General features: G+C 64.9%; 1 protein-coding gene across 1 annotated transcript in view; it reads right to left on the reverse strand.

The window, feature by feature from the left end:
* The window catches only part of LOC111733871 (SH3 and multiple ankyrin repeat domains protein 2-like), a gene marked incomplete at both ends in the record, with an annotated part of 143,662 nt that overhangs the window by 77,026 nt on the left and 52,433 nt on the right, over positions 1-14,203 (reverse strand). Inside the window, 2 exons of the mRNA XM_023526001.1 lie at positions 6,696-6,865; positions 10,360-10,495. Coding sequence (XP_023381769.1) covers positions 6,696-6,865; positions 10,360-10,495 — 306 coding nt within the window. The remainder of the gene's footprint in view (positions 1-6,695; positions 6,866-10,359; positions 10,496-14,203) is intronic.

Consider the following 14,203-nt stretch of genomic DNA (forward strand, 5'->3'; position numbering starts at 1 on the left):
CCCGGCCAAACACATGCGGCCACGACACTTCGCAGTCAGATGACAGCCAGCCCTGTGGTGGCCGGGTCCAGTGCAACACCACGTGGCCTCCTCTCTAGGCACAGTGGACTGCGGGCACGTGTCCTGTCCCGCATCGGGAACCGAGCAGGACACAGAGGCGCGTCCTCAAGGGACCTGGACACACGGGGGAGGGGCACGCACACAACTAACTGGCCATTTCCCAGAATGCCTTCCTTCTCGCACGTGATGCCATCGTCACGTGCGGCACCTCGCGGCCAGTGCTGTGGGCTGAGGCCTACAAGAGGCGTTACCGTGGACACCGCGGGCATGCCGGTCCCGTGCACAGAATCACAGAGCGTACGCCACGCCCCTCCCCCGGCCCCGTGCATGCTCCGTCCCCAGCCTTCCCGTGGCACAGGAGGCACAGCCAGGCCACCGGATCCCACCGAAAGCCAGGAGGCCCGCGGACCAGGCCCCGGCGGGAGACGCGAAGCCTCGCCTCACCCCTCTCGCATCTTCCCCGGCGCCGTTTTATGTAAGATGTCTCCTCCAGACGTTTCGGTCAGGTCCATCCGGGGCGACCAGTTTTAAAGCGGTTCTCACGAGGGCTCCGTCGGGGAGCTCTGAGAGCCGTGGACAGGGTTTGCCCTCGCGGACACGCGGGCCCTGGGCGCAGCTGCCATCGGCGTACCCCACGGCCACGGACGGCGCCCGTGCCTTCTCGGGAGGGCCCGGGGGCAGCCTCCTGCAGGGCGAAGCCCCGGTTTACGAGACTGTACAAGGTTGCCGAGGAGGCTCCACGCATCGAATCAGCCTCTAAGAGCCCTTTCCCCCGACAGCCAGACATCTGATCCACGTTTTCTGCAGTGTGGACGGAGCAGCCTGGTAACTAAAAGCTCCCACACCGCCTGCACTAACCTGCGGTTTGGACAAAGCCAGGGGCCCTGGGTCGGTCAGCTGGAGAGGTCCTGTTTTCCATCTCTGCGCCTCCCTGCACCAGCCCTGTCCACGCCCCATCCAGCTGACGGTGCCACCCGGCGGGGCGGGCGGGGGGACGCCTTACCTGCCTGGCTGTCTCGGGGCTTGCACTGGACTTCCTCCACGCAGTCAGCCGGGAACCACCCGATGTGGCCACGAGCGCTGCCTTCCCAGAAGCCCCCTTCGCCGATGCTCAGAACTAGAGACAAGGACAAGAACAGTGTCAGTGGGGAGGGGCCGAGCCGGGAGGGCCTGGGGGTGAGCAGGGCGGGGGGTGGCGACGGGAGCAGGGCCAGCATGTTGTCGGCTAAGTCTGCAGAGCCAGCGGCTCTGGTCCGTGTGCCGGCAGACCATGCCTTCTCGGCCGTGGACGAGGGGACCCGGCAAAGTGTCTCTTGGGAGGACAATGCCGAGGGCATAGCACTACAGTCCCCAGGTCTCCTCTGCCTGTCGCCCTTGGGGACAGAATGCAGCACTGGATGTACTGTCATCTCTATGACACCACGTGTCACGTGGCCGCTTTGTCCTTTCGCTCGGCGTCCCATCCGAGACAGAAGAGTCCCCACCATCGGTGGGGGCAGGATGGGAGGGGCGGGCCACTTCAAAGGGGAGAAGGAGCGATGAGGTCTGGGGAGAGGGTCCACCTGTCTGGGTCCCCAGGATCTTTTAAACCAATTTGAAGAAAGAGAACATGCGGCAGGGGACAGACCAGCAGTGACGGGCTGTGTGCTGAGGGGCTGGACTCTCTGGACGCACAGTGACGAGGGCCGGATTGAAAGACGAGGAGACCCACCCTCGGGCTTGCTGACTTACTGGTGAAGGGCCCATGAGTCTGCTGGGGCTGGCCGGGAGTGGGGGTCTGCCAGTCTCCTTCGGGAAAAGGGTGGTGGGCCGTGCTCGGGGGCCACTGTGCAGTGAAAACTCAGACACACACGGTGGGACAGACACAGGTCCCCGCCCACACGGCCGGGCTTTCCCTTCCCGGGCCGAGTGCTGGGTGAGCAGAGGGGCCCCAGTGGACACCCACAGCGAGATGGGGTGAGCGGGGGTGAGCAATGCGAGCCTGGAGACGCGGGCTGGGGGCGTCCCAAGGACCCGCGTGCGGCCCGAGGCGCGGTCTGGACAGACATTTCGGTTGCGAGGGCCAGCTCAGAGCGGTGAGGTGTGGGGAGGGTCCTATTTCCAGGCTTTTGGTGCCGGGCTGGGGGCGTCCCCAACACCCTCAGAATGTGGCTATGCAATGGGCACATCAATATCATCTCTGAGCCTCTTAATCTTTAAGTTATCAGGCTGCAAAGCGGCAGACAGCAGGAAAAGGGGCCGGGCAACCGTAATGCCTTCTTCCATCCCTCACGTTAATCTTAAAGGCCAGATAAAGACCAACTGGACCTGTGATTTCTGAAGGTCAGTAAAACAAGAAATGTCAGCTTTCTAGTCTCTGCCTAATAATTCGAAGTAATGACCTAAACGACACAGGCGCTCTCCCAGCTGGCCGAGGTCTCCCAGCTGGCCGGTACGGTCATATCTGCTCAACGCCTTTCCTCCTAAAATCAGTGCCGACCCCTTACGCTCACTGCCATCCTGCTGACCGGGATGCGGCTGCGATTTCCCAGAGGAATCGGATCTGGGAGGGTCACCGGAGGCAGCGCCCCGCATGGCGGGGGGCGAGACGGAGGGAGGCCGGTGCCCGGGGGAGGGGGCCGCACTGCCTTTCTTTGCCGTGTGGACAGCTGTCCTGTTGTTTTAGGGGGTCGGTGGAGGACGAAATGCTGGGGACGCACCCGCCACATCTCATCCACGTGACGCTCGGGGACGCGCCTAACGCTCCGTGCCTCAGTTTCCTCATTCGCCAGGCGGGACAGCACTGTGGCTCACGGAGTGACTGCCCGTGACAGCGGCGCAGCGAGCCAGCGTGCAGCTGCAGCGGCCGGGGACACCGCCTCCCAGCTCCGCACTGAACGGGCGTCAAGCGCAGGCCTCGGGGTGTGTTACTATCCCATGGGACCACGGGACAGGGCGGGGCGGTGTGCGGCCGGCTTGAGGGAGTGGACAGGCAAGCACGGGGAAGCGGAGGGGTGTGGACAAGGCCTGCCCGGCTCGGGGACCCTGCACGTCTGCCTGGTTTCAGGGGCCTTGATCAGCTGGGCAAAGGGAACAGGCTTGGGCAGGGGCTGTCACTGTGTGATTCACCCCCGTGGCCGTGCTTGGTGCCCTAACGCCCTGCCCCATCTGCATCACTGAGGGAGGAGCTGAGTGCTGGGCAGCGAGCCTCTGGGTGGGGTGAGGGGGGGGGGCGCTGGGGCCCCGCCTCTCCCCCCGTCTGCACCGAATCCCGAGTGGAACGGGCCAGCGTGAGTCATGCCACAGGGGCTTGCCTCCACGTGCGCATCGCCAGGGAACCAGAACAGGTGCACCCCCGTCCCCGGGCATCCCTCATTCACGAGAGCAGTGTTGGGGTGTGCTTCCCCAGGGACACGGGCTCCGACCGCCTGCTGTAAACTTTAGGACCTTCCTCTGCAGGGCTGAGCAGAAAGACGGAAGCCAGAGAGGGTGCTGCGGGGTCACGAGCAGGCCCCCCGGGGCTGTCCCCCTCAGAAGAAGTGAGTTCGGTTTCTCCGGAAATCCTCCCAGAAGCCCTGCCCCCACGGTGGGTCCCCGGAGTCGGGGGGTAGGGGGTGCAGGATTCCTACAGAGGGCTCCAGGGCAGCCGTGGGCACGGCCCAGGCGGTCACCGGCTCTCCAGACAGAAGGCCTGTGACGGCGTCCTCTGAGGTGGCGTCTAGGAACCGACCCTGTCGCTTGTTGTCTGGGGGAGTCAGGCCCGGCTCCCCACACGCCCACACTCCTCACTGAGGCCTGGGCCCCAGTCTGGGGTGACCTCCCCAGGAGGCAGATGGTGCTGTTGGGATTGCAGGGTGAGGGCAGACCCTCTCACACCCTCGCCCATGGGGATCCAGCCCCGCCGCGACCCCTCGGAGCCCCGGGTCCTCATCTCTGCCAGCGCCCCCTCCCCCGCCCCGGTCTTTGCACATCTCCTCGTCACCCCGAGTGGGAGGCCCCGGCGGGGGCTCATCCTTCACCTCCCCGGACTCTGCCTTCGCTCCCACCGCTCCTAGAGGCGGCGAGCCCCGGGAGCCTGTCCTTCCCAGCTTCTTCAGGACGCAGCGGGCCCTGCGTGACAGTGTGGGGCCGATGTCGGCGGCGAGGCATGGGCTGGAGCTACAAGCCCCTGGCGGACCTGCCTCTGGCTCCCGCGCCCCCGGCTGGCCTGCCAGCCTGCGAAGGCCACCTCCTGTGCTCAGGTGCTGCGTCAGCTGTGCATGACGACTGTGGGGTCGACGAACATTCCTGAGTGTGCAGGGGAAGAGAAGCTTGCCCCACGATGCGTCCTGGTGTTAAAATTCACGGGGGCGGGTCAGGGGGATTTTTAGGTGCATAATTTGATGACCCGTAATTTTAAGATTTACAAAAATACTTGCATTAAACTATACAGGAACGGTTCAGGGACTTTTGCTACTGGGTATCCTCCCAGAAGCCCTGCCCCCGCGGTGGGTCCCCAGGGTTGGGGGGTAGGGGGTGCAGGATTCCTACAGAGGTCTCCAGGGCAGCCGTGGGCACGGCCCAGGCGGCCACCGGCTCTCCAGACAGAAGGCCTGTGACGGCGTCCTCTGAGGTGGCATCTAGGAACCGACCCTGTCGCTTGTTCTCCGGGGGAGTCAGGCCCGGCTCCCCACACGCCCACACTCCTCACTGAGGCCTGGGCCCCAGTCTGGGGTGACCTCCCCGGGAGGCGATGGTGCTGCTGGGACTGCAGGGTGAGGGCAGACCCTCTCACACCCTCGCCCATGGGGATCCAGCCCCGCCACGACCCCTCGGAGCCCCGGGTCCTCATCTCTGCCAGCGCCCCCGCCCCCGCCCCGGTCTGTGCAGCATCTCCTCATCACCCCGAGTGGGAGGCCCCGGCGGGGGCTCATCCTTCACCTCCCCGGACTCTGCCTTCGCTCCCACCGCTCCTAGAGGCGGCGAGCCCCGGGAGCCTGTCCTTCCCAGCTTCTTCAGGACGCAGCGGGCCCTGCCCGACAGTGCGGGGCCGATGTCGGCGGCGAGGCATGGGCTGGAGCCACAAGCCCCTGGCGGACCTGCCTCTGGCTCCCGCGCCCCCGGCTGGCCTGCCAGCCTGCGAAGGCCACCTCCTGTGCTCAGGTCCTGCGTCAGCTGTGCATGACGACGGTGGGGTCGACGAACATTCCTGAGTGTGCAGGGGAAGAGAAGCTTGCCCCACGATGCGTCCTGGTGTTAAAATTCACGGGGGCGGGTCAGGGGGATTTTTAGGTGCATAATTTGATGACCCATAATTTTAAGATTTACAAAAATACTTGCATTAAACTATACAGGAACAGTTCAGGGACTTTTGCTACTGGGTGTGATGACCAAAAACCCCACGGACCACACTGCAGGAGGCAGTTATAAAACCTGAGTGTGACAGGACAGCAACCGCTGGAAGGTGCTGGAACGTGTGGAGAAGCAGACAGGCCCGCTGGGACGGGCGGGCAGCTGCACGGGGGGCCCTCTCTCTGGCTTGCGGCCGGGACTACGGAGCCTCCCCAGGGCAGGGCTGGAGATGGGAGGCCCCAGGAGAAAGATCTGCGGTCTCCACAGCCCGAAGACACAGATAGGCGAGTCCAAAACAGCAACCAGGCACCCAGAGAGACAGGGGGTGTCCCCCACAAAGGAAAGAGCCAGAGAAGGTGCAAAACGCAGCCCCCACATCTCCGATCGACCCCAGAACCCCCTGCGTGCAGAGCAGGTGCAAACCCAGAGCTGTCACTCAAGCGACCGGCCAAAGCGAAGGACAGAAGCCCGACAGAGGCCGGTCTCCACGCCCCGACCCTCCTGAGGTCCAGACGCTACAGAAGGTCGCCGGACACGTGGACACGCGAAGAGGGAGCCCATTCTGAAGAGGAAAGTATGCCGGGTGAGCCAGCCCCGAGGCGACCCGGTAAGGGACGGAGAGTTCCAGGGACGACGGTGCCAGCCCCCGGCCCGTGCTGCTGATGAGTGAAAACCCTCGACAGAGTAACAGGGAGTCTGAGCAAAAAAGAATAAAAATAAAAATAGAAAAAAAAAAATGCGTGCAGACGAGCTGGGGTCCCGAGCATGGACTTCGCAGCTCACGGGACGTTTCAGAGGAAAGAGAAAGTGAACTTGAAAATGGGTCACAGGGATGGCGGAGGTGAAGGGAACGGGAAGATGATGCGCAGAGTCCTGCGGCGAGCCTGGCGGAGGCTCGAGTCCACGAGCAGCGCGACCATCGGCCGTCGCGAGGGAGGGGCTCGTGACGCTCGGGCTCACGGTGGCCCTCAGAACACCGTCCAACGCCGTGGACCTCCCCGCGTCGTTCCGGGGTGGCTCGTGCTGCACCGTGCGCCTGCCGCCCCCACCCCGACTCCCGTGCCAGGATCTGCCCAACACCCCTCTCTGGAGGCCCCAGGGTTCCCAGGCGGAAAGGTGCTCGGCCGCCAAAGCCTTCGCCCGCCCCTCCCCCGCACCTTCCCCAACGGCGTTTCATCCCCAGCGGAGACGGGACACCAAGGCTGCGCCCGTGAGAATGGCTGTCGAGTGTCCTCTGTCCCCATCTGCCTCCCGGGGCTCCATATTTTCCATAGGGGTCCCGGCCTGACCTTGCCCCAGGAGCCGAGGACGCTGGGGACACTGACCTTTGACCCTGTCGCCACGGTGAAGGGGGATCTCGCCGTCGACCTGAGGCTGGTATGGCTTGACGACCACAAAGAGCCTCCCGGGCACCGCACTGTACAGCTTCCGCTTGGGCCCCAGGCGCTCGAAGGCAGAGAGCGCGTCCTTGCTGCCGCCGGGAGGGAAGGCCGGCCTGCGATGGAGGGGACAGAGAGAGGGTCACCGGCTGCGACAGAGCAGAGGCCACGCTCTGACCTGCGGCCAGTCCGCCCACGGCAAAGGCTGTCGAGGGCAGTCACATCGGAACTCTGCTTCCCGACGGGCTGAGCACGTGTCGGGGCCCGGGGCCCAGCGTGCGAAGTCACGGCACGCGGTAATCATCCCCAAGGGCGTGACGGCGGGGACTCGGCAGGTGTCTGCACCCACGTTCCAAGCAGCATCACGACAGCCAGGAAGCGTCCAGCGCGTGTGTCCAGCGATGGATGATGCACACACGAAATGTGGCCGCCCAGGCATCGGACGGCCTGGGAAAGGGAGGAAGTCCCGACACAGGCTCAGCGCGGAGGACACTGTGCCGAGGAAAACGAGCCGGTCCCAAAAGGACGAGTCCTATGTGACTCTGCTCACGAGAGGCCCCCGTGGGAGCCGGGCTCGCAGAGACGGCAAGGGGGTGGCGTGCTGGGGCGTGGTGTGTCACGGGGACAGGCTGTCGGCTTGGGAGCATGCAAAGTCCTGGAGACGGTGGCGGTGACAGTCACACAGCAGGGCGAATGTGCCTCGTGTCACTGAGCTGTGCGCTGACAGCGGTCGAGGCGGCCGAGAGCAGCCAGGTGAGATTCTGGCCACCACGTCTTGGTGTGAGGCTGCGTCACAGAATTCTCAGATCGGGAGACGCAGGGCCATGTGGAGTGGGCTGGGCCACCGCCCGGCCACCCTGCGCGAACGGGGGCCACCCGCTCACTGAGCCTCCGCCATCCGTCATTCACCCGTCACTTACACGTCGTCCGTCCGTCCGTTCATTCATTCATTCATTCATTCAGCAAGCATCTGGCGGGTCCGAGAACACGAGGCCTCACGGGGAGCCACACAGGGAGAAAGACAAGTGGGAAGACACTTTCTGCACGTCCAGTGGGTCAGCACAGAGGACAGGGTGACTCGGGGACAGGCTGCGGACGGCAGGAAAGACTCTGCAGGGACATTTAGGGCAGAACTGATGCCCCAAAGACGTGACTGGACGAACACTGGGTTACTCGGGCCGTGGCGAGGGGCTGGATGGGGGCGGGGAGCCCCTCGGCAGGGCCGATGTGCAGAGGGACAGGTGACTCAGAGATGACAAGGGGCAGAGCTGCCCGGACCTGAGGACCCACTGAAGTCGGCCGTCTCCTGGTGCAGAGTCCCAAAAGGACGAGTCCTATGTGACTCTGCTCACGAGAGGCCCCCGTGGGAGCTGGGTTCGCAGAGACGGCAAGGGGGTGGCGTGCTGGGGCGTGGTGTGTCACGGGGACAGGGTGTCGGCTTGGGAGCATGCAAAGTCCTGGAGACGGTGGTGGTGACAGTCACACAGCAGGGCGAATGTGCCTCGTGTCATTGAGCTGTGCGCTGACAGCGGTCGAGGCGGCCGAGAGCAGCCAGGTGAGATTCTGGCCGCCACGTCTTGGTGTGAGGCTGCGTCACAGAATTCTCAGATCGGGAGACGCAGGGCCATGTGGAGTGGGCTGGGCCACCGCCCGGCCGCCCTGTGCGAACGGGGGCCGCCCGCTCACTGAGCCTCCGCCATCCGTCATTCACCTGTCACTTACACGTCGTCCGTCCGTTCGTTCATTCATTCATTCATTCATTCATTCAGCAAGCATCTGGCGGGTCCGAGAACACGAGGCCTCACGGGGAGCCACGCAGGGAGAAAGACAAGTGGGAAGACACTTTCTGCACGTCTAGTGGGTCAGCACAGAGGACAGGGTGACTCGGGGACAGGCTGTGGACGGCAGGAAAGACTCTGCAGGGACATTTAGGGCAGAACTGATGCCCCAAAGACGTGACTGGACGAACACTGGGTTACTCGGGCCGTGGCGAGGGGCTGGATGGGGGCGGGGAGCCCCTCGGCAGGGCCGATGTGCAGAGGGACAGGTGACTCAGAGATGATAAGGGGCAGAGCTGCCCGGACCTGGGGACCCACTGAAGTCGGCCGTCTCCTGGTTCCCGGCTCGCACGGAGGGTTGGGGGAGGGGTGGGGGAGGGGCACCAGCTTGGGCTGTGGCGCAGCGAGGCGCGTCCATCACAGACGGCCCCAAGCCTGGGCCTTCCACTGACAGCCGTGTCGTAAGCACAGAGCTCAGCCCCCATGTCACCGTGCATGGTCAGCATTGTCACCCTCCAGCCCAGGGCCAGGGGGGAGCAGAGAGGTCAGCCGGCACACAGCCCTGACCAGCATGGCCCCACCACGTGCCACTGTGGCCCTGGTAATGGCGTCCCACGCGCCACACCCTCCTCGCGAGGTCCTAAGGAGGTGCCGCAGGGATGGACAGAGCTCAGGAAGTCCTCGCCGCTGGCCGGGACGCTGGCGTGCAGCTGGGGCTCCGCGGGGAGACCCACTGTGACTGGACAAGTGCCACATACACCGCCGAGCCCCGCACGGTCCTGCCGTCCCCACGCTCTCTGTGGTGACCCCGTTTGTGAGCACAAGGCCATCTTGGCTCGGAGGCGGAAACGGGGGTTCTGGAAGGTTCTGGGGTGTGGGACTCCCCCTTGCCGTGCACACCCTTTTCAGGAAAGTGGGATGGGTCCCCAGGGCCTCCTGTGACGGGGACAGTTCTGAACGTGCCTCCTGCCTCGTACCTTCCCACAGCCCGTCCTGGTCACAGCGCGTCCCCTGTCCCGCCCGGACACCCCACTGGCACCTTTCCTCACCTCAGTGTACCCTCTCATCTGGGGGACCCCCGCCTCCCCCAAGGAGGTCTGAACGCTGACTGTGTGACCTGTGACTCGGGACACCCGCATCCTCCCCTACACCAACCCTGGGGGCTGACGTGTCTCCCGCCGTCTTTTCTGGGGTGCGGACGTGGCATCCCCCCCGAGCAGTGAGCGCCCAGCACAGAGGGGGCTGGCAATTCACGCGTTCACCTCCCCACAGGAGCTTAAAGAGTGACTGTCCCAAGCGCGGAAGGTGAGTGACGGGGGAGGCCCATGTGGTCAGCCAAGGTGCACCTGCTCCCCGACGCTGGGCCCCTTCGCCTGGCCCCGCCCCCCAGGCGGCTGACACAGACCCGGGAGCCCGGCCCTTCATTGGTCCCTAGTCCTGGCGTCCGGGATGTGCCTTTAGCACGCGGGGTCAGGTGGCGGGGCCGTGGGAGCACAGTCCGATTCCACAGCCGGCCCCGGCAGCACTGGCCTTGTCCCTCCAGTCCCCGCCCAGCCAGCCAGGACCCACATGACCCACGGCCCTGTCTGGGTCAGGATGGGCAGAGGGAGGGATTGGCAGCTGCTGGTCCCGCCGAGGAAACCAGGCTCCCTGGTCCACGGGGGAAGCAGCACGTTGGCTTCCTGGTCCCCATGTCCCCAGGAGGCAGGGAGAGGGCTCACAGAGGTGCACAGGGCCCCGAGCCAGAGGGCGCCCACCGCTGCGGGCCCACAGCCCGGCCAGAGAAGGGCTCTACTCCCCGGAAGGGGGCACAGGGCAAGGCGGGGTCTCACCGCCCCAGAGCCTCCCGGAACCCTCGTTTCCGCCTGCACAGGAAGTGGGGGCCTCGACCTCTGAGGTCCATGGCTGCATCTGAGAGGTTCTGTTCTCTGAGCAAACTGCTCTTGGGTTTGAGGCGCCTGTCTCGGGCTACGGGAGGCACAGCCACTACCTGGGGTGGGTGGGGGAGATGTTGGTGATGCCGACGTCGCCATCCTGGGGCTGCGGGCACAGGCTCGCGGCCCGCCCTGCCCGCCTGAACATGATGGCCCTCCTGGACGGCCACGCCCGCCACATGGGGCTGGCTCCCCTGCCCAGTTCAGCCCCTGGAAACCCCGATGCTTGCTTGGCCTCAGCTTTCCATGGCCAAGTTCACGGAGCTGGCAGGGACTGGGCTAAAGGACGGGCTTTCTTGAGCCCCTGCCAGCTTCTGCCCGGTGGCAGCAGAGTCCAGCTCAACTCCCACCCCTGTGGGATGGGACGGGGGCCACCGCCGTCCCCGTGGGCGGGGGAAGAGGAGGCTCAGAGGACTCAGCCAGCGGTCGGGGCACGTGCACTCTCTGCCTGAACCCCGAAGCACGAGCCGCTCCACTCTGCTGAGTGACTCCACCCCGGAAACCTGTTTAAAGGGGGACGGGGCGGCTGCCCCAGCTGTGCAAAAATACACCAAGAGCTGTTCTGAGCCTGGTGAGAGCCGGTCGGCCCCCTGGGGAGCCGGGAGGGGTCCTGGCGGGAGCCCACTCCTTGCGGGGGTGGGGCGGGGGGGCAGCTGGATGCAGCACACCCTGGCTCAGGTGGGTTCTTGGGGACGTGGGCCTGTCATGCCAGCGGGCACCACTAGAGGGCGCGTCTCAGGCAGGTGTGTACAGAGCTGGCACCTAAGCCAGGTGCACAGGTGCTGCGGGGACCCTGGCTCCCATGCCCCGGGACCCCCACCTCTTCTGCCTTGTACCTGGTCCAGCTGGGGAGGCCTCGGTCCCCCTTCTGCCGAGTTTGCACCTGAGGGTGTGTCAGGCCACAGTGCTGCACCCACCACGCTCTGGGCTGAGGTTTCTGGGGCCTCCGGTTACCTGAGAGAGGGGTGCTGAGGGGCCAGCCTTCCCTGTGGGCGTCGAGAGAGAAAGGGGGGGACGAGGCGGGAACGTGCAGCCTGAGGCCACCGCCTCGTGCTCAGGACGCTACGTCTCCCTCGACCTGGCTGACGAGATCTCCTCACGTCTCCTGCCCCTCAGCCCAGCACGTCACCAGACAGGGGCACCAACACTGCCTGCCCCACAGTGGCCACAGGGTCCTTTTGAAGTGTCCCTGACTATGACAACAGCCGAGGGTCGCAGACACTTCTGTGGGATTCACTACGAGCTGGACATGGGTCTCAGAGCTGGGCATGGGTCTCAGTGCGGGACAGGCCTCTACGCATGCCCACTGGCCCCATTTCACGCAGGAGAAAGCGGGGTGCAGAGTGGCCAGGCGGCCTGCCCAAAGCCGTGCAGTGGGCAGGAGGCAGCTGTGGTCCTCACGGAGGAAGCCATGTCCCTGGATACAGCCCGGCGGTATGGCACAGGGCCTACCTGGGGGGTGAGCCGTTGGGCAGCCACCCCTGAGACAGGATGGGGTGAGGCAGGCACATCCTAAACCCACCTCTAGTTCTGTGATTGCAGGAAGGCCTCTGGGGGTACGCTGGGGGACCCCGTCCTACGGCAAGTGCATAGTGCCTGGCTGGGACCCGTCGGCCTCAAGGACAAAGACACAGCGGAGGGGTTCAGCCACCTCCCTGAGCCCCCTAAAGGCCCAGGAGCTGTGCCGTGGGGCCCTGAGTCCCAATGTCCCCTATCACCTGACTGGCTGGTATTGTACGGCCATTTTCAGGCTGGGCGCAGGGGTGAAAGGCCGGGCGGTGTCTCCCAGCCGGGAAGCAGAGCTTGCCGTGTGGCTCTAACGCCCGCCAGTACCCTCGCCTCCCAGGGGCAAGCCGGCATGCCCGGCGGGTCCCTGTTAGAACGGGGGAGTCTGGGAGTAAGGACCACGGCAGCTCACACGGCCACTGTCACGACATGGAGTCGCAGAGAGCTGGATCATAATAAGATGGACATGGGACGGGCAGGCTGTGATGGGGTGGGGGGAAGGGAGCAGGCTGGGACAATGGCAGGGAGGGCTGACCGACAGTCCAGATGCCACTCGGCAAGGCGGGGTGCCGGCTGGGCAAGGACACCTCCCCCTGACCAGGACAGGCAGCGGGCGCACGGTTAGGTGGGGCTGACCGTGCCGGTGTTAGCACTGAAGGTCCTGCACCCGGCAGGCCGGGATGGCCGGTCGCCCTCCCCGCAGCTCTGGGCATAAAGGGAACGAGCCTGTCCAAATGCCTGGCCTTGGGTCGGACACGGGTGTGGGCTGCACCTAAGGGCCGGCGTGGACGGCGCACTTCCTGTGTGCAAGGCGCCCTGAATCCATTTAGTCAGCCGGCCTTGAGGACAACCCGAGGGAGACCCGTCTTACAGTCCCCAGGGACGAGGCACAAGAGGTTAAGTAGCTGTCCCAAGGTGGAGCCCAGGACGGAGCCCAGAACACGTGCTCAGGAAGTCCTGGTCAGGCACGCTGGACAGGCCAGTTGCTATGATTCTCTGTCTCACGCACATACACACATGCACACACGCACACACACACACACAAACACAAAGGTGCGTACATGCATACACAAACAGAAACAAAGACACGTTACATGCACACACGAGTGAACGCATGCACACACACACACGCACCAACACAGACGTGCGTGCAGGCACACACACACACGCGTGCACACCGGCAGTGCGCGCCCTCACGCCCATGCGTGCACACCTGCACGGCAACGGCAGTGCGCGCCCTCACACCCACGCGTGCACACCTGCATGGCCACGGGGACACTCAGACAGGGCCCCGCCATGTGTCCCAGCCGCTTTGTCTCTTCAGAAGCAGTAATTTGTCTGCGGCGTTTGCAAGTCCCTGGCCACACTGCCTGCAGCATCTTATTAGACTTCGTACGGGAGGAAGGGGACACACTCTTCTTAAAATTAGAGTCATAATTCTAGCGAACGGTGTGAAGCTGAATTTTCTGCCTCGGGGGATCCTTTAATTTAGCTTGAAACTGCTCTTAGCACCTGTGATGTCTCCCTCGGGGGGCTCAGAGCAAATCTAGACCAGAACCGGGAACTGGGTCTCTCCGTTCAGAGGACCAGACAGCGCGAGAGGCACGTGTCCAGGGGTTACGGCACTGACGCGTGCCTGGGGGTGCGCCAGCATTGCGAGGGGCACGTCTTCCCCACGACCTCTGCGGCTGCAGCCCGGAGACCTGGCACGCTGCTCGTGGTCACAGCCCCTTCCCCAACCACGTGACGCACTGAGCCCTCCACCCGGGCTTCCTGCCTGAGCCCCCACCCCAAACACACACCAAGCACACGGGACGGGGCCCTGTGCCCCTCCCCACGTCCTGATCATAGCTGGGACGCAGCAGTGGGCGACAGGGCGCCGAGTGCTGGACAAAGGGGCCATTCAAACCTCGCCGGAAATGTCACGCCAGCCAGGAACACGCGGGCCCTCCCTGCCGTGCGGGTGAGGACGGGGTCAGCAGGGAGGAACCCTTGTGTGCCCCACCGCGGACTCAGGAACCAGCAGCCTGCTTCAGAGTCCTGGCGGCCCCACGCTGGCCGTGTGACCCGGGCCTCAGTCCCCTCATCTGAGACACAGGAGGACGTAGCACCCCTCCGAGGCGCCACAGAGGGAGGGGCCCGGGACAGCGCAGGGGACACGCCTGGGCCCCCTGACTGCGCCGTCGGGTCAGCGGTCACAAGGCACGGCCACTGCTTTGCTGCTCATGCCCCTGAG

Source organism: Pteropus vampyrus, unplaced genomic scaffold (genome assembly GCF_000151845.1).
Source record: "Pteropus vampyrus isolate Shadow unplaced genomic scaffold, Pvam_2.0 Scaffold669, whole genome shotgun sequence".
Lineage (NCBI taxonomy): Eukaryota > Metazoa > Chordata > Mammalia > Chiroptera > Pteropodidae > Pteropus > Pteropus vampyrus.